Source organism: Canis lupus, chromosome 20 (genome assembly GCF_003254725.2).
Source record: "Canis lupus dingo isolate Sandy chromosome 20, ASM325472v2, whole genome shotgun sequence".
NCBI classification, from domain to species: Eukaryota; Metazoa; Chordata; class Mammalia; order Carnivora; family Canidae; genus Canis; species Canis lupus.
The window spans coordinates 37,873,283-37,892,290 of NC_064262.1; the positions used below are offsets into that span (position 1 = coordinate 37,873,283).

The 19,008-nt window shown below is 52.1% G+C and overlaps 1 protein-coding gene and 1 long non-coding RNA gene across 2 annotated transcripts in view; one reads left to right on the top strand and one right to left on the bottom strand.

Moving 5' to 3' along the window:
- The window catches only part of POC1A (POC1 centriolar protein A), a 67,197-nt gene that overhangs the window by 13,669 nt on the left and 34,520 nt on the right, over nucleotides 1–19,008 (top strand). Inside the window, 3 exon segments of the mRNA XM_025456066.3 lie at nucleotides 891–1,024; nucleotides 9,320–9,388; nucleotides 11,674–11,769. Of these exon segments, the coding sequence (XP_025311851.1) occupies nucleotides 891–1,024; nucleotides 9,320–9,388; nucleotides 11,674–11,769 (299 nt within the window).
- On the bottom strand, nucleotides 7,446–9,113 carry LOC118351568 (uncharacterized). Its single transcript, XR_004807186.2, has 3 exons — nucleotides 8,993–9,113; nucleotides 8,325–8,540; nucleotides 7,446–8,171 (listed from the first exon to the last, which is right to left on the bottom strand). It is a non-coding gene; the product is annotated as an uncharacterized LOC118351568 (long non-coding RNA).

Genomic DNA, 19,008 nt, shown 5'->3' on the forward strand with positions numbered 1-19,008 from the left:
ACTCATGGTGCTTCAGGAGGACAGTTCGAGGGGGTGGCCTCAGTGAGGTCAGGAGGCTTCCCTGAGGAGGTGACCGAGTGGTGAGGTTCAGGGTCAGGGGAAGAAGTCTCCCAGGTCCATGCAGAATAGCTGGGCTGCTGACAGGGTAGGGGTGGCTGGATCTTGCAGAGTAAGGGACACCAGGATGTACGGTGGGGCTTAGGCCAGGCCACTGGGGAAAAGAAAGTCACGGCTGAGGTTGAGCTGTTGAGAGGGTAACGTGGTGGGATCTGGAAGCTCTGTTGTGACACCTGTGGGCTCCCTCTGTACAGAGGCCTCATAAGCAAGATTCCTCCCTATAGCGCCCCTAAGAGCAGGAGAAGCTGGCACAAAGAGTTAGGATGCTTGTTCAAGGTCCTCAGGTGAGGGAGAGTAGGGAGGCTGGGATTGGAACCCAGGCCTGACTGGCTCCTGAAAGTGTCTTACCGTCTGCCCGCCTGCCCCACTCACAGACTCTCATGGGCAGGGGCATTGTACCGGCACCTTAGGGATTGTCTTCCATCTGGTTTCCCCTAAGTAGCAGTATGACAGACAGATTGTGCGTTATGTTTGAGTACTCCATTCTGCTCCAGCTTGATTGCTCCGTGTGGTGGGAGAGGTAGAGGAATCGCCTGATCCCTCTGGCCTTGTCACATGGGCTCCCGCCTGCCTTTGTCTCCTGCTGCCTGTCCTCAGCTCTGGATGAATCTGTTCCTGTACTTTGGTTGTGGGGCTCCCCGTAGCTCATTGGAGCTATGGCCACCCTGGCCCAGCCTTGTGCTGAGCTTCAGTTGGCCCTAATTGCCCGTCTTCAGGCTTCAGCTGCATCCCCAGGCCTCCCAGCCAATGTCTGACTGATGTCCCTCCCCTAGTGCACAGCGCAGCAGTGAATGCCCTCTCCTTCCACCCATCTGGAAACTACCTGCTCACGGCCTCCAGCGACTCGACCCTGAAGATCCTGGACCTCATGGAGGGCCGGCTGCTCTACACGCTCCATGGGCATCAGGTGAGGGCATCAGCCTGGTGCTGTGTGGTGTGGAGGGAGGAGAAGGTGCTGTCTGGAGGCCTCTACAGGGCTGGGGTTCAGCTGAGACGGCCCTTCCTTTGGAGCCTGCTGGAGACGGTTTCTGTGGTCTCCTCACAGCCTGGGCAATGGAGTGAGATGCAGAAACAGTTTTGTCCCTCCCAAGACCTATGACCTCTAACAGAGTGCTGGGTCTGGTACAGAAGCTGAGAAGGGAGTGTGGGTGTTAACTTGGGGTCGGGTGGGAGGGGACGCATGGGAACGTGGTTGGCACACTTCTCCTAGGGGTCTCTTGGTCCAGCAGTTGAGGAGAACCCTGGAACCCATGCCTTGAATTGGGGTCCCTTGGGGGTTTTGCAGACATCAGTGCCTTTAGAGCTAGAAACTGCAGGTGCTAAGGGGGACATCTTCCTGTGTGTGTGTGTGTGTTTGCAAATTCCTGGAATTGAATCAAGGGAGTAGAGGCCTTCTCTCCGATTTTTGCCAATGCAGCTGGTGGCCTGGATTCCCTGGGTGGGCGGTGACCAGGCACCAGCCCCTATGGGCAGGCCATAGTGAGGTGAGCTGCTCGCAGCGCTCCCTAGCAGCTGGCCTGGGTGCTGGCCTCTCCTACCCACCCCACCCCCCATCAGGAAGTGTGCCTAAGTAGAGCAGTCATTGGAAGGTCTCTTGTCGGGACATCATTGTCACAGCCAAGTGGGGCAGAGGGTGCAGAGACCAGAGCTTCCAGTTCATCCCCTTCTCCACCTGCGAGCGGGAGGGTGGCAGGGTGGAGTGGGGATGGACTCTTGAGGGCTGAGTGAGGCGCTGCAGTGCTCATGAATCTTGGGCTGGCAGCAAGGTGTGAGGTGTCTAGCTAGGGCTCTGGATTCCACTGCCATCTGAGTTGGGCCCATAGGGGTCATTGGTCATGGCTTGGGTGGGAGCATGGGCCTTTTCTTCTGCCTTCTTGGGACCTCTGCCCATGGTGATTGCTTGCCCTCCATGTCATGAGTCTGGAGTGCAGGACCTGTGGTCTCCTCCATACAGCAGCTAGTACATCTAGGTGTAACATTTGGCCTCTGGGCTGGGTGATTGCTGCTCTTGTTGCAGACTGTTGGGGAGCCACTTTTGTTAGTCCTTTTGGCATGTTCATTGTTCAGATTCACGTGTAACCAGTTTGGGATCTTATAACCAGGAGAGCATTTGAAAACTACATGAATGGTGCTATTTCCCCTGCTCCCCACAGAAAGAATAAGTGATATCCAGAAATATTATGCGAATAGATGCATGCCAAATGATCACCCAGGGTTTTGTGTGTGTGTGTGTGTGTGTGTGTGTGTGTGTGTGTGTGTGTGTTCTTTAAACTGCTGACTCACCTCTTAGCCTGATAACCCTTCATTATGGTGTATAAAATGCCCGTCCAAGTTCGGACCCAGCATCGAGCGCATAAAGGAAACCTGTTGACATTGTTCTCCTGGAGATGTGAGACAGGAACCAAGTGAAACACGCATAGCTGCTTTTCTGCCATTGAACCTGAAAGTGTGGGAACGAAGCTGAGGGACAGCTGGCAGTTCGTCCAGCCCCATGCAGCATGCAGATGTGTCGTCCTCTTGGGCTTCCCGCTTGTGAGGTCCATTCCCTGGCCCATCTATCCAGGAAGGTGCTCACCTGGGCTTTCTGGTGACCCGAGCACTCGTGTCCTGTTCCAGGAGGTGTTTAAGTGCCCCATCAGGCCCAGGTGCCCCAGCCACTTCCTGAAGTGTGTGACTGAGCAGCCCCAGGGCTCTGGAGTGGATCGTTGGTGCCCAGAGGTTCTGTCCCACACACAAGGATGGCTGACTTGAAAGTACTTTTGATCCTGGTGCAACTGAGACCCAGGGAGTGCTGTGGAATGGTAGGGGTCCCACGCAGCTTAGGGTGGCAGAGCTGGGACAGGTATTCAAGCCTCTGCAGTTTCCACCCTACTTGCTGGTCTTGATGGACGGTTTTTGAGATGTTGAGTTGTGATTACACTCTTGGTTTTAGATCACTGGTCTGTGTAGGAGGCTAGAAGGCCTTGTGGCTGCCTGTGTTCTCCACTTGCTGCTACATGACTTCATTCTGGTCCAGCAGGAGGGAACCCCGTGAAACTTCAGTCTGGACTTGGAGGCCCTCTCTGGGACAGTCCCCAGGCAGGAGAGGGAAGAGCTGTAGGAGGGAAGGCTACTGAGTTTTTCTGCCAAGTGGAGCACACCCCCACATGCTTCTAGTTCCATACCTGTGAGAAGGGACAGTGCAGGCTCAGGGACAGGCCAGCCACAGGGAGCTAATGCTGGGGTGAGACAGTCCTTGGCCAGGAGGGGGCTTTCAGTGTGTGCTAGGGAGTCTCTCTGTCCCACATAAGGAAGGGCCTGAGCCAACCCCTCTGTAGGAACAGTGATGGGAGGTCAGGGTGAGAAGAAGGGTCAGGGGAGGCAGTGTTGTTGGGCCGAGACTCTTATCTGGGTTGAGGCTAGAAATCTCATATGCTATTTAGTGGCTATTTAGTGGTCTCCTAAAGGCACAGGGGCACCAGGATGGAGGCATTTGCCAAGTGCCAAAGCTAAGATCAAGATCACCCAATGTAGTTCGAGTCTCCTGTATTGTGTTGAGAGCAGCTTATCAGCCCAGGAATCTGACCATAGCAGCAGTTTGGTGGTTCTCTAGCATGTGATTGGACAAACAGAAGCCACGGTTTCTGAACATAACCCAAGCAAATATGGACACCTGTGCCAAGGCAGGTGGTGGTGGGACAGGCTGAGGAGCCTGTTGGGGCTGAGAGGTAGGGTAGCCCTCTACCTCCAGCCGATCTGCCCACCCCAGGTGGAAAGTGGACAGAGTAGGGAGGGCACTGCCAGCCTGGATGTGGCACATTGCCCTCCTTCCTTTGCCTTCACCCCTGGGAACACCAGAACAGTTTCTCTCTCAGTGACTTGAGCTGGTAAAGAGCCTGTACCAGGCACCTTTGCCAGCTTCTTTGACTGAGGCCAAGTGCCAGGATGCATTGAGTTGGGGGAGGGTTCATACAGCCTTGTCTGGTAGGTGATGGTGCCTAGCTCTTTAAGGAGACACCCAAATATTTCCAGGAACAGAGAGCTTGTTCCCACTTATTTCTGGTTTGGAAAAGCCACGGGTACTCTCCCACCTAGTTCAGCCAAAAAATCTAAGCTTTAGGAGGCTGCATTCTGGAAGAAGGGCCTTAGATGTCAAGGTCAGGCCATCCCAACTTTGCCTCTTACCCTGGATATTGGGCAGGACCTTGACTTTGCTGAAGATTTTCTCATTTGTGAGAACTCCTATATCTGCCTTATAAACGGAGAGCATGTGTCTGCATTCCCCAGCACCAGGCATGGTAGGTCCTCACATGTGTTGGTCCTTTCCCACTTCAGCTCTTGGGAAAGATCCCTGCTGCTCTAGATTAGAGCTCTTGAAAAGGCCATTGAAGGTCAGCTAGGTGGTTCAGTTGGTTAAGCATCTGCCTTTGGCTCAGGTCATTGTCTCATGGTCCTGGGATCGAGTCCCTCCACAGCAGGGAGTCCATTTCTCTCTCTGTCCCTCCCGGCTGCCTCTCTCTTTCTCACTCTCTGTCTGAAATAAATAAAATATTTTAAAATAAAAAGTAAACAAAAGACCATTGAACATTTCTGTTAAGGGCATGGTCTTGGCACCCTGGGTGGGCAGTCAGTCTTTGGTAAGGTCTCTAATTGTTCCACCCCCTTTGATGGGCACAGGGCTATAGTCATCAGCCCCTCCCTGTTCTGGGCTAGGGAGTGCCTGTTTCCCTTCCTTCCGTCACCCACGGAGTCTTTCAAGGGTTTATCTAGCTTTTTGTTTTGTTCAGGCTTGTCCTCATCTCCCCCAGAGCATCCTCTTGCTTTGGTTTCTCTTTAACCATACAGCTTGGGAAATCTGTCCCTGCCGTGACTCTGCCTGAATGCATTTGTCCCCACCAATTGCTCTGAGTAGGTGTGGCTGCTGCCTCAGTCTCCAGGCCTGTTTTCAGTGCCCTTGACTAGTCCTGCCCATTGGCCATCTTTTCTAGGGCCTGGTTCCTGGAGGACTTGCCAGATATCTTGGCAGTGGGCTAGCACGGGTACCATTGCCCTCTCTGAGGCTCTGGAAGGTCTTGCTCTGCGGATCAGCCACAGTGACAGTTAAGCAGAAGGAAAAGGAGTCCTTCCTTCTTGCAGGATCCAATAGACTTAGCGGTGTCAGGGTATACAGGGACCTCATCCTCTCCCACCCCTCACTTTGCAGCAGGGAAGAACAAGAGAAGGAAGAGCTTTCCTACCAAGTACAGCTGTTGTTTGAAGCCTTGTGCCCTGAGTGAGGCCACCATAGCTCTGTGTGGCAAGTGTGGGGGCAGTGTGCTCAAAATAAAGATTTATTTTTCTGTATTTTCTGAAACATAATCTTGAGCCATGCTCATTTGGTTTAAGTCCCCAGAGCTATTTGGGAGAGGATGGTGGGCGGGATGTGGGTGGGAGTTAAATCTGGTGTTTATGGCTATGCAGTTGGTGTTCGTGTTGCTGTGGAGTGACTGAGCTGCACGGGGGCCACCGGGCATGTGGTTCCATACACCCTGCCTGGCTCATGGTGAAGGTGAGCAGCCATCAAGGGCCTAGAACCCCAGCCAGGGCTGCTGTTTGTACCTCTTTGTTTTTTCCAGTGCTCTGCGGCCCTTGTATAGTCATTTCATTTTGGAGAATCACATTTATGCCTGGGAGGCTCAGACCTTGCTTGGGTGGTTAAGCACCTCCTGGGAGAGGTGAGAGGACATCAAGAGGGAGAATATCTCATTTACTCCAATCAGTAAACCAATAAGTCAGCCTGGCCTTCTGTCCCCTGCCAGCAGCTCAGGGTTGAGGGTTGGGAGCAGGTGTCCTTGGCCAAGGTCAGGAGAGAGCCTCAGCATTCCTGGACACCAGCTCCTCCCAGAGGCTACTCTTTGTCCATGGGGTCACTACTCAGACATAAGAGCCAGCCATGGTGAGCGGGTGTAGGAGCCTCCCCAGTGTGGGGGTTTGTGGGAGAAGCAGCTTAGGGACATCAGAGACCACTGCTCCATAGCAGGGGCCTCTCAGGCCTCCATATCTTTTTTGGATGGTCATTCTTCTACCTCTGACTCAAGGCATGTGGGTGATATTCCCTATTTGCTTGCTGGAAGCCAGTGAAAAACATTTCAAAAGTCTGTGAGGTGGTGGTGGATGAGGTACCTGGCTGGGTCTTGGCCAGTATAGCTGTTGTGGGCACAGTGGTCAAAGTTTCAGTGTGTAGGGGCCTCAGGGAGTCAGGTGGAAAGGGGTAAGGAGAGCACAGGGGTCTGGACAAGTTGCAGGGGCTATGAAGGGAGAGTCACCAGTAGCTATGGAATCTGAACACCATGGGTTTCTCACCCCCCCCCCCCCTTTTTTAAACTTTCTTGATTGGTGCTTTGCCATGCAAAAACGAAGAAAGCAGACTGTGGGTCCCTTGATCTGGAGGTTGTCAAGGCAGAGACATTATGTGATGAAGTGACTGGGTATGGGTCCAGCCTAGCTCAAGGGCTATGTGTGGCTGGATCATGAGGGAGAGCAGGGTGGGAGGCCAGGCTGCATCCCGTGCTTGTGATGATCACACAGAATCGTCTTACCAAAGACTGGCCAGATCTGGAGAGGGAGAGAAGGATCCAGTTGAACTTGTGAGAGGTTCATGCCAGAAGATGTGACCTAGAGCCAGATGGGGACCAGATGTCAGGCAGGTGGGCACCTCTGGCAATCAGACTACACTGCTGCAGTCTCAGCCAAGAGCTTATAGTTACACTCAGGAGTCACTGCAAAGGCCCCTGCGTCTTGCCTGGGAGAAGAAACTTGATGACATCCCTACCCCAAGCCAGTGAACTAATGCATTGAGAGTGACTAATTAACTGAAAAGAATAAGCCACCTTGAAGGCAGTACATCTGAAAGAACGTGGATCCCATGTGATTGTTGTCAGTGATAATAGGGAACCTCCCCGGCTCCCCTGCCCCACCCCAAAGCCCCAGTGGTTTGGAAGCTAGAATGCACTCCTAAATAACTGCTGGTCTAGGACTCCTGGGTGGCTCAGTGGTTGAGTGTCTGCCTTTAGCTCAGGTTGTGATCCTGGAGTCCTGGGATCGAGTCCCACATTGGGCCCCCTGCAGGGAGCCTGCTTCTCCCTCTGTGTCTGTGCTTCTCTCTGTGTCTTTCAATAAATAAATAAAATCTTAAAAAACAAAAACAAAAACTGCTGAGCTAAAGAGAATGGCAATGGAAACTAAACGTCTGGAGGTGGCTGCCAGCGAGACTATCACATGTTGGAGACTTTGGGGATGTGTCTAAAGTAGTAATCTGAGGCAAATGTATAGACTTAAATAAGTTTATTTAAAACTAAAAAAGATGGGAAATAACTGAATTGAGAGCTGAATGCCAGAAGTTGCAGAAAGATCATGAAACAAGATGAGGCCCTTTGGAGCTTGCAGTGAGGAGCAGTGAACAGGCCAGTGGGACTGGAGCACCAGTGAGGTCGGTGGGGGCCGGGGCTGTATGAGCCCTGAAGGGGTGACATGATGGTTGTCAGTGGTGGAGAAGCCTAGTCTGTGTTCTATTCCCTGCTGGCTGTGGCCCGTGGCAGAACTGCTTTCATGGGCCACAGACGGACAGACGAGCCTTTGTGGAAGGTTGCTCTATCGGGAAACATCAAGGTACCTGGTACAGGAGCCGAGCAGCCCTCTGGGTAAATGGACACTACTGGGGAGGACTGTGGGCCTTTGCTGCCTTACTGCTTGTGTGTTGTTGGTGCCATCCTCAGGGTTTCTGGGCATTTGGACTCTAGGGATGGCTCTAGCACCTGCTTTCTGGTTCCAGTCCCCCATCGGGCTATGGGCTGCCCCAGCTGCCTTCTTCAGGAGCACTGCTACAGCTTGGCCTCCAGTATCTTGTCCCCAGTTTGCATCTGGTGGTTGAGTGACAGCAGGAAAGGAGACTGATGAGTATTTGTTTGGTTCTGTAGTTGCTGTGACTTCTTGGAGACCAGCTATTCCTCAATGAGCTCTGGGCAGGCAGCGAGCCTGGCTCTTTTGATGCTCCATGTCCTGATTTCTTTCTCTTTTCCCTCTTCCCTTGTTTTTTCCTCAAAATGAAAATAGTATTGTTTTAATATGAACATAGCAATGCCATATACTCATTGCTTAAGAATTCAGTTTGGGAAATTACAAGATTCCCAAGAATCAAGTAAAAGTCATCTGAAATTTCCTCCCTCCACCAACCCATAAGTTCTGTTCACCTTGTTAACCATTGGGGGTTGTCCACCTGGGAGAGTATCCAAGGGATGCTCCACCTGTCCCCTCTCCCCCTGCACTCAGCCCTGCGCTTGCAGCCTATGATGCCTTGCACCTGGCATTTTGCACTGATATCATTGACGTCGTTCCCAGTCATAAGGATGGATCTCCTTTGTCCTGTTGGGTGGCCCTGTGGGACTCCCGGCCTCCCTGATCCCCATCTGTGAGAAAAGGCAGGGAGAGGCACAGGGGGAGGAGGCTTTGTCTCTGATTTCTCAGGCCTTGGTCTCCCCTTGGGAACATGTCACCCGTAGGAGGGGTAAGCATGCATACCATTCTCTGAAGATTAAGTGGGTTAGTGCAGGTTAAGTATTAACTGGCCTTGTCCTTACTTTCTTCCTCACCAAGTGACACGCACACATTGGAGGGATGCGTCTTGTTTCTCCTCTGCCCAGGCACCTTTGATGATCCCCTACCCAGCCTCCTTCCTGCCCTGGTTCTGGCCTCTTGTGTAACCTGAAGTCCCTGACTGTGCCCTTCTGCTCATTCACTCTTCCTTGGGGCCACATGCGCTTCTCTGGTTGGCTGTGGGGTGGTGTGGGGGAGGAGCATGGTCTGGGCCAGGGGGACTGAGTTCTGGAGCCAGTGCTGGGCCTGGGATAAGTCAACGCACCTCTCTGACCTCCAGCTTGCCCTTGGGAGATGAGGACACGGGACAGTGATGTCAACCCAGCAGGGCTGTCAGTGTGCGCTGTCCTCAGCTTCCTCTTCTCTGGCCACCCATGACCCTGTGGCCTAGCCTTTGTGCCATCAGTGGCACTTGGGAGCAGAGGCCTCAGCAGTGGCACTCACAGCTGAGCTCCGCCCCTGCTGGAGGTTGAGTAGGCCCTGAGCCCTCTGTCCTGCAGCTGCTCTCACTCATGAGATTCTAGTTTTCTTCCTGGGTGTTTAGAATCTAGAGTGATCTTTGGTGTTTGTTCTTTTTCGTTTGTTCTGATAGGGTCCAGCCACCACTGTTGCCTTTTCAAGAACGGGGGAGTATTTTGCTTCTGGAGGTTCTGATGAACAAGTGAGTAACGAATGGTCTGAGGAATGTTGGCTGATACTTACCAGAAGAGAACAGGAGGCCAAGATGTCTTCAGGATGGGCCAGGTTTCACTGGCTTCCTTGGTGGCTTTCAGCAACCATGAAGGCTAGAACTTGGGGTGAGGTGCTCAGACCCAGGGTGCTCGTCTCCCCAGGACAAGTGTCCTATGGGAGCTGATCTCGTGGCACCCTCTTAAAACCCTTACTGCTTAAACCAGCATGGGTTGCCTGGAGCCTGAGCTCTCGTTGCCATGAAAAAGTTAATATGAAGATTTTTAGTGCTTCTTTTTCCTGATTATAAATGAGTAATTAGATAGTTAGTGGATACAGACTATAGCCTGGCAACTCAGGCAGTGTGGCAAATGCTTCATAACCTCATTTAATCCCCACAGCAGCTCTGGGGCCAGGCCCTCTGGTCTCTCCACTCTATAGACAAGACGACTGAGTCTCAGCAGATGACAGAGCTGAGGCTGCCCTGGAGACCCCACTGTGCCCTCTGCTGCCCTTTGCTTCCTGCTCCACTTGTGAGCTCTTTGATGGGTCAGGTTTTCAAACCACTGGGCTGCAGGGAGAAAACATGCGTGAGAAGGTCCCGCCCCATTTTGTTACCCTTTGTGCTGAGGCTTTCTGCCTGTCAGCCCTGGTGCCTCCTGCCCAGAGTGTTCATACTCTTGATGCTGGGCCTCACATTTCTTGACTGGTCAGCCCAGAAAAGCCCCATTGGCCTACTGAGCCCCAGCCCCTGCCCCATGAACCAATTTTGGTTGATTTTCTGCCAGGAAAGCAGAATGTGGTTGGAGGCTCTTTTGGTACAACCTAGATAAGAGATGGTGGGCACCTTCCCAGCCCAGCACTGGTTCCTATGCTAACAACAAGGGAGGAGGAAGGCCCCAGGGACCATTGAGCTGGCCCCGAGTGTGGAGGCCTGGCTTGTTGCTTAAACAAGAGAAAGTAGTAAAGTCACACTATAAGTAGTCAGAAATGCACATGGTACAAAAGGCACCAGGTAGAAAGCAGGGCTTCTGCCCGCTCTGGCCCCTCCTCAGGCGGCCACTGCGAGCAGCTCTCCGGCTGTTTTCCTCAGGTCTGCTCTGAGAGCCTTTCTGGAGGGACCTGTGAATCTTCACGTTTATACTACTGTTCCACTCCCAGGAATTTATTCAGCAATGAGACGAGTGCAGTTACACGGGGCTCCACAAACAAGGGGTGCATGCTAATTCTGTTTGTAAATGGGAGGAGGAAGGAAGGCCTTAGTACCCATCAGGCAGGGAGCAGTAGACACTGGGCTGCTCTGGGAATGGTGAGCAGCCTCCCAAAGACCCAGGCTCGTGGCTGTGTCACAGCCAGGAAAGCATCCCAGGCACGTTGAGTTTTCATCTTATGTGGATCCGGGGCTTTTTCTGTGGCCTCAGTTGAGCACTGGCCATACTCCATAGTTCCTGTCATACTGATCATGACCCTGGCAGAGGGCAGCCATCCAGGGCTGACAGCCTCCAGCAGGAGCACTGTTGCACCCCAGCAGGGCTGTTTGCCAGTCTTTGGCCCGGGGAACTTCAGAACGTGAGGATCCTTCAGGTGGATCGTGAAATAATAGCTGGTTTGCCCATGGCTCCCTGGGTACCGGTGTCTGTGCCAAGATGTCTCCTGCAAGCCTCACGGCAGCCTTGTGAGATTGGAAAGTGGATCATCCCCTTTTCACAGATGAGGAACTTGAGGTGCAGAGGTCCCAGCCCACGAGTCCCTTACCTGGACCCACACAGTAAGAGGTGAATCCAGGACTTTAACCACCTTGGTCTGCTGTAACAGGCCAGGCCATTACCCCTGGAAACTTCTATTTTACTGGGGAGAGAGACAATAGATGAGGAAGAGAGACAAAGAAATTAAATAACTACTGAGTCTGATGCTATGAAAGAAATCAATAGAGGGCTATGATAATAATTAGTAGGAGACCAGGGAAGGGCTCTCAGAGAGGAGATGCTGTTGAAATGGATGTTTTAGCTTGGGGAGCCAGCTACACTTATGCTGGGACACTCCCGGAAGGGACCAGCAAGTACAAAGCATGCAGCGACTCCATCCTGATGGCTCATCCCGATCTTCTTGAGGCCTGTTTCAAGAGCCTGGGAGGTGGGCAGGTCCCAGAGTTGAGCTGGGGTGTCAGGTGGGGACTGTCCTGCAATTGGCCCAGAACTTTGGGGGATCACCTCTGGGTTCATTTTTTTTCATGAAGTAGGACTGATGTGATGTCTGTGTGCTTGTTGCTCTTGACAGGTGATGGTTTGGAAGAGTAACTTTGATGTTGTGGACTATAGGGAAGTCATAAAAGTGCACAGGCCTCCAGCCCCACTGGCCACCTCCGGGAATCTGGTAAGTGGTTCATCAGGCGAGTCCTGAGTCCTGAAACTCTGGTGGGTCATGGTGAACAGCAAATAATACTTTGGCACTTGTGGTACTTTGTTTCAAATCTAGAATGTACAAACAAGATGTGAAGACTGCTGGGTGAGTAGGCCATGTGCTGTTTGGTGGGGGTAGTGTTTCCATGGCACACGCGGCTATTGGTTGAGGAAAGGGAGGACCTGTCCCATGCTGAGCCTTGGGCCACAGGACCCAGTGGAGGGTTCCTAGAGGGCGTGGGGCCTGAGCCACAGCTGGGACGGATGGGAAAGGTCCAGCCCTGTTGCTCTCACTTCCTTTTTTTTTTTAAACCATGGAAAGGAAGTTCCTCAGCCACAAACCATTTTTAGTACCTTTGTCGGTAAAAGGGCATTTAGTGTTCCTGAATTAAAATAGTTAACAATATTTTTTAGGGAAAATTTGATAACTGCTATGATTAAATAAAGTTACATTCTGCTTCAGCTGAAATAAGCTTTAAAGCCACGGATGTGGAGCTATGGGGGTTTTAAGCCCCAGTAGCCGCAGGCTGTTTAAATTTCTCCCTCCTGGACCCTAGAGGCAGTGTAGCCTCTCCCACCCACGGAAACTGGCCTGAACAACAGGAAGCGGCTTACCCAAGGCCCCATGCAAGTCAAGGCTGGCCCAGAATAGAACCAGGAAGCCTCTGAGTCCATCCTGGGCTTTCTTTGGCTCCAGCAGAGGGATCCCCCACCCAGCCTGAGACACAACACCCACCCACATGCACACGCGCACACACACCCATCCTGTGTGTTGGGGCTACCTCTAGGAACATGCCGCATTGAGATTTAAAGCTTTCTCCCAAGGGTTGCCTTTGCCGGAAGCTTTTGTTCTCCCTCCACGTTTGCTGATGAGTAGCTGATTCCCAGCTTTTGGGTTTGGTGAGGATGACTGGGTTGCATGGTGATCTGCTTGCTGCTGTTTGGTCTTCTGCCTAGAAAAGCATTTTTCAAACTGGAGGACTGGGATTCTGTGGGGTGTGTGCCATCTCCCCTCCAGCTCCCTGTGTCCTGGGCGTTTACAGTGAGCTGAGCCCAGGCTGGGTGGGTAGAGTTACTACTCTCATTGTCAGATGAGATGCCTGGGGCTGAGTCACTTGCCTAGATGCCTGGACCTGGGGCCTCACCACGCTGGCCCCTCTGAGCAAGGGTGACTCAGCTCGAAACCACAGGCAGCAGAGGGCTACCTGGTAGCTCTCCCCCATCCCAGGAGAGGGCACTGCACCTGTCTCTTGGGAATGGTTAGCCCCAGCAAGGGGGGAATCCCATACTCCTCTTGGGGTTATTAAGCAAGCGGCTTGGACAAGCTGCCTCATGTCCTTCGGTCCTGCTCAGATAAGGGATATGGAGCACCCTTGCATCCCAGAGCTTCGGGTCCTGATAATCTAGCACGAAGGCATTCAGGGTGGGGGAAGCTAGCAGGACAGGGCAGGATTTGGCATGGGTGGGTGAATAGCTCCCCAGTTCTCAGGAAAGCCATTTGTTCCCATACTACCTTCAGGCCCACGGTGGAGCTGTAGTCACAGTTCCACTGGGCATCACCACATGGTACTCAAATAGGGGAAAGGATATGGGCTCTGGGGTCAGAGAACCAGGTCTGAGCCCAGGCTGTGTGCTCCCAGACAAAGCACCCACTCTTCCTACACCTCTGTATCTATGATGGGACCTGAGTACTCCCCTCGGCAGGCTCCGAGGACCCCAAGTGTGAACTCTGCTAAGCCACCCAGTGATTTGGCTTATTAGTCCTAAAGTTGTTCTATGTTTATGGCTTTTCCCTTATTTGTCACAAACCCCTTTGGGATGCTGAGGAGGTGTGTGGGCCCTCATCCAGATAATACTCCCGTGCCAAAGCATACACGCGATGTGGAATATACTTTTAGGGGCATCCTGATCTCAGGACTCCCTGGCCAAGAGGAGAGCTAAGGGTTTTTTGGTTTGTTTTGTTTTGTTTTATACATGTGACATAAAATTTCCTTTTTAAACCATTTTATGTGTACAGTTGAATGACATTAAGTACATTCACACAGTTGTACAACCATCACTGCTGTCATCTACAGAGATTTTTCATCTCCCCATGCCCAGGAGAGCCAGTTGGTCCTGCACTGCTCTGTGGTTAGGTTTGCCCCTGTGATGGGAAGGGAAGCTGATGAGTGTAGTCTCACCTTTCCTGCCCAAGGGCTTCCCTGGCACTGAGTTGGTGATGGATTCCGTGGCTGGCCAAAGTGTCTCAGCTCCTTAGCTGCTCTGCAGCCACTTGCCAGGAGCTGATGCGTCCAGTGAGAACCCTGCCCTTCCGGCTGTCCACATACTGTCCTTCTGATAACCCAGGAGTTCTCAGCCTTGGCACTGCTGATCCTTTGGGACAGATACATCTTAGTTGTGGGGGCTGGGCTAGGCATTGCAGGATGTTTAGCAGTATCCCTGGCTTCTACCTGCTAGCTGCCAGTAGCGTGTCCCCACCATTAGTTGTGACAACCAAAAATGTCTTCAGGCATTGCCACATGTCTCCTGGGGGACACAGTGGCCCCCAGTTGAGAGTCACTACACTGCCTGCCTCAGGAATGAGCCCAGAAAGGAAGCTAATATAGCAGGAGTATAGGAATGTGGGTGGGAACGGGGCTGTCTTTGTGGCAGGAGGAACATGGCCATGGACAGACACTGGGCTGCCCCAACTGTGATGACACTGGAGCTCATGCTCCTCAAATTGGACCAGATTTGGGCTCACCCCAGCAGCTGTGGCTCAGGTCGTTTTGGCCTATCAAACATTGGAATCTTACAGAGGTGATGGTAAATAATGAAAAATGACCTTTAGCAACTTGGTTTTCTTTACTTGTCCTTCCTGCCTATTGGCTTTCCTGGCTCTGAGATAGTAACTGGTGAGTGGTTTGGTGGCTGGCCAGGGTTTGGTGGCTGCTTGACTTGGCCCATGCCCCAGGAGCTCTTGCATCTTATGGCCCCCTCCCCATCTAGCTCTGTTTATACCCCAGACCTGGGGCCCTAAAGCTGCATGAGACCCACCTGGGTGTTTAGGGGTCTTAGGGAGCCACCAAGCCAGGTACTGTGTGCCTCACAGAGTATGGCGATCTAAAGCCAGAGGGCAGGCACACCGACAGAGCATGGCAAGGGCGGCCCTATGAGCACATGACGGCCCCTCTGCCCTGGAAAGCCCCCTGCCCAGGACCCCTGCTTGGACTGCAGTATTCAGCTCTAACTCTTGGAATGAAGGCCATCCTTGAGCTCACTCTGAACAGAGCTCTGTTCACTGCCAGAGCTATTTTCAACCTCTGGTTGAAATTCACAGCTTATTTTTAGGCACATTTCATGTTGAAAAGCACAAGCCATTTCCCAGCCCTTCAGAATGAGAATAATGGGTTCCATTTTCCCTCTATTCCTGGCTGAGTTGTGGAGGAGAGAGCTTAGGGCTGTGGCTGGGAGCTTTCTCTGCTTGGAAGGCTGCAGAGGAAGGACTCCAGCCTAATAGCCGGGCTGAGGGTGGCCAGGAAGTCCCACATTCTGCCCTGTGACACACTTAAAGGCTGGAGGAAGTTTGGGGCAGGGGGCTGCTTGCAGGTAGATGAGTGCCTACCGGGGGGGGGGGGGGGGGGGCAGGGAGTAGCGGGCGGGGAAGTATCCCCGTGAGCCATCTGCAGCAGGTGCTTGTGCTGCTGTGTTCAAGGGTCTAATGCTTACCTTTGTCCCATGCTGTTGCCCAGGGCTCTGTACTCAGCCACTCAGGTTCTAGCTCCTGCCTGCCCTTAGTGCTTTGGGGCCTGCCCATGAAGCATCAGGGCCGCTGTGTCTTGGCTGACCTTGGATTGGGTCCCTGTTCCCCAAGCCCAGCTCCTGTAGGACTAATTTCTACTGTAGCCGCAGAAGCCTTTTTCAAATCACTTTAATAACAGAGGTGCATTTGTTGCGATTTACTCTTGTTCTCGCCTTTCCTCCAAACACCCGAGAGCCCATCATGAAATGGCGAAGGAAGATTGTAGGGGGCAGGGTGGGAGGGGAAGAATGCAGGATTCCAGGTAATTCAGGAAAACTGAAAACCACTTCCTGAGTTCTCAGGGATGGCTGCCCTCCAGCTCAGACAGTGACCTTGAGTTCTGGGGCCCCTCAAACTCAAATGGGGAGATGCCAGGCCCTCCTTCATGAGATTTCATGAGGTGGTACATGCCAAGCAGGCACTTGGAACCGTGCCTGGCACATGGCAAGTGCTCACCAAGCTTTAGCTATTTTTAAAATGTTCCTCTTCCTCTGTCAGACTGAAAGCAGGATGAACCCCCTTCCCCGGGCGGGATGATTGTGTGTTTAAAACCTGCTGGGATGGGGGGAACAAGGCAGTGATTGGGGTGATTCTAACCAAGATAATTTTCCATGTTGACTCCTCTCTGCAGGTCTTTGTTAGATCCAGTGAGGGTTTTAGACCCTTGCAGGAATCAGTTATGCTTCCTGATGAGAGACCCAAGTCCTCTGTGTTCCTAAATGCAAAAGCAAATCCATGAGGTAGATGGAAACAGGCTTCTTTTCCTCTGCCACCCCCATGGCTCCTTAAAGCAAAGTGGTTGGGACCCCCTCAGTGCTAGAGCTGTCCATGAGAGGAGGCTAGCTTAGCCAAGAATATCTGACCTGAGAGCTCAGCCTTCCCTGAGAATGGCCTCTTCCTTCTTCCTAGCTCCTCTGGTTCTAAGGATGAAGCCCTAGCCACCTCCTATACCTGTGCTTCCACTCCCACATTTCTGTTTTTGGGAGCCACATAGGGGTGCGCTTGACTTAGAGGTTCTTGGGCTCTGATTCCAGTCTTGGCACTGGCTTTTACCCCGTTTTGAGGATCTGAAGCTCCCAGGTTCTCACGCCAGGCACCTCACCTGAAGAGTCAGAGAGTTGAGGCAGGGGATGGGGTCCATTTCCACCTGCCATATGGATTTCCCTGTTTGGGAGCATAGATGATTGGAGTCTTGATAAGAACACAGATTTCTGGCTGGCATTTGCTTTCATTGGTGGGGAGAAATAATGGATTCAAGGGGAGCTTGGCAGATAGGGCATCGTAGGTGTTTACAATAGAAATAAGCCCCAGATTTTTGTGTCTTAGAAGGGAGCCTCTCATTTCTCCAACTGACCCTGATTCTGGCTCTGAATTTCCCAGGAACTATTAAAAGGGGCTCTTGTCAGCAGGTGAGTCAGAATAGGCCCAGGTACTTTATAGTCTTGGAAGAGGGTTGGTTTCATGGGGTTCAGACTCCTGACAGCCTTTAACTGACTTGGTTGGCTTTTTTTTTTTTTTTTTGGCAATTTAAGAGCTGTACTGTCCCTGTTTGCTGGTCCCAGATGAAGCTGGAGCCTGGCCTGATGTGGCAAGTCTTGCCTATAACCTCAGGCACTTCATCTTGATTGTTTGTACTCTGATTTCTTCCCACCAGCCTACGGTACATCCTTTGGGTATTTTACCAGCTCACTATGTAAAAGATCATCCTGCAGGGGTGGGGGTAGGGTGGCCACAGTCGTCTTTGCTGACTCTGGGTGGCAGTGGCCCCCGGACAGGATGCTTCACTTCAAACTCAGGTTTCATTTTCCCCGCCTTTATCTGAGTGGAAGTCATGGAAAGTGCCCTGGGTTTCTTAGGTTCAGAGGGAAGACAGAGGAGAATAGAAATAAAGAAGATTCAATGTTACCAAACTACAATTTCTAAAGGAGGTTCCCGCTGGAGTCTGAGCATCCTTGGACAGTGGCTGGGGAGGGGGTGGTGGTGGTGAGTAACGTGGCTGTGCAGTCTAGGAGCACAAAGATTCCAATGCTTCCTGCCAAGGGGCACCCTGGGCATCAGGCTCTGACCTGTTGTGTCTGCTCCCGAGAAGCAGACCGAATCCTCTCTCCTTTTCCTTCCAGAGGCCACAACTGACTACTGAGAGGTGGGTCAGGGCTGCGACCAGGCACGTGTTAAATAATTACTATGTTTGCTGGTAGGGAGAAGTCACCTTTGGCAGTGTGCAGTGAGGAGACAAGCCTTTTACCATTTCACGGGGGTGGCAATAAGCCTCTTGCAGTGGCTCTCAAACCTTGGTGTATTTCAGAATCACCCTGAGAGCTTATTAAACACAGCTTGCCTCTTCTCCCAGAATGTCTGATTTGGAAAGGAATTTGCAATTTCTAGGTCGCGTCAATGGTCCAGGGACGCACTTTGAGAGTCACCATCTACTGGAAAATAGTCTAGCCAGTTGTGACCATGGCATCCTGGACAAGGATGTAGTGGGGAGAAGAGAGTCTCTGTCCATCTTGGGAAGTTTCTTTGACTCGTACAGACTACAGATTGGGAGAAGCATTTGAAGAATGGGGGTCCCTTTCAGCCCAATTTGGAAAATTATAGTCTACCTCTTTCCGGAAGAGGAAGAGTGGTATGGCTTTGGTTCTGATCTTCAGTCTAGTGTTAAAAAATAAATCCTTGTGCTTCCCTGTGGGTTCTTTGAACCTAGAGGCACCACTGGGCTCTGCTCACAACTAGGCAGGCCAATGTATGGTTTTGTTACCAGGCAGGATGCACTGGCAGGGAGAATGGTATGCAGGAGAGCCCTCCCTGGGCCTCTGCCACTGGTCTTCCTGTCTTGACTCCTATTCCATCTATTAATGCTGCTGCATCAGCCCAGTGACCTGCTCTTGAACCCCCATTCTGTGGGCCACCTGCCTCTTGCATTGTCCACCCTGCCCATGCCTCCTGCCCTGTGGATGTGGGTGCCTATGTCAGCTCCTGTTCTCCAGAGCCTGCTGGGCCTTTAGGGATACTGGAGGGTGAGAGTCTCTGGCCCCCGAGCTTAAAATGACCTGGGTACTTGTGGCTCAACATCTAAGCCCTCAGGTGAAGGTCTTTGCAGAACATTTTGGGGCAGTGTCTCCAGGTAGCAAGAACAGGACCAAGTCCCAAAACAGCGATAATAGCAATGGCGGCAAGAGGATGGAGCTATAGGAATGGACAGAGGCTGCACATCTTTCTCGGAGTAGCCCCTTGGAGTGGTAGCTTCCTGCCACTGGAAAATGCTCATCCATTTCACAAACAGGTAGGTCCCTATCCAGAGGAGAGTGGCACGATGCTTATAGGAAGGAAGGCCTATTTAATGACTTATATCAATAGGAGGCATGGTTTCAGAAATCCCTGGCAAGGCATGGTAAGACATACACGAGTCATGAAGATGAAAGAACCTGACTC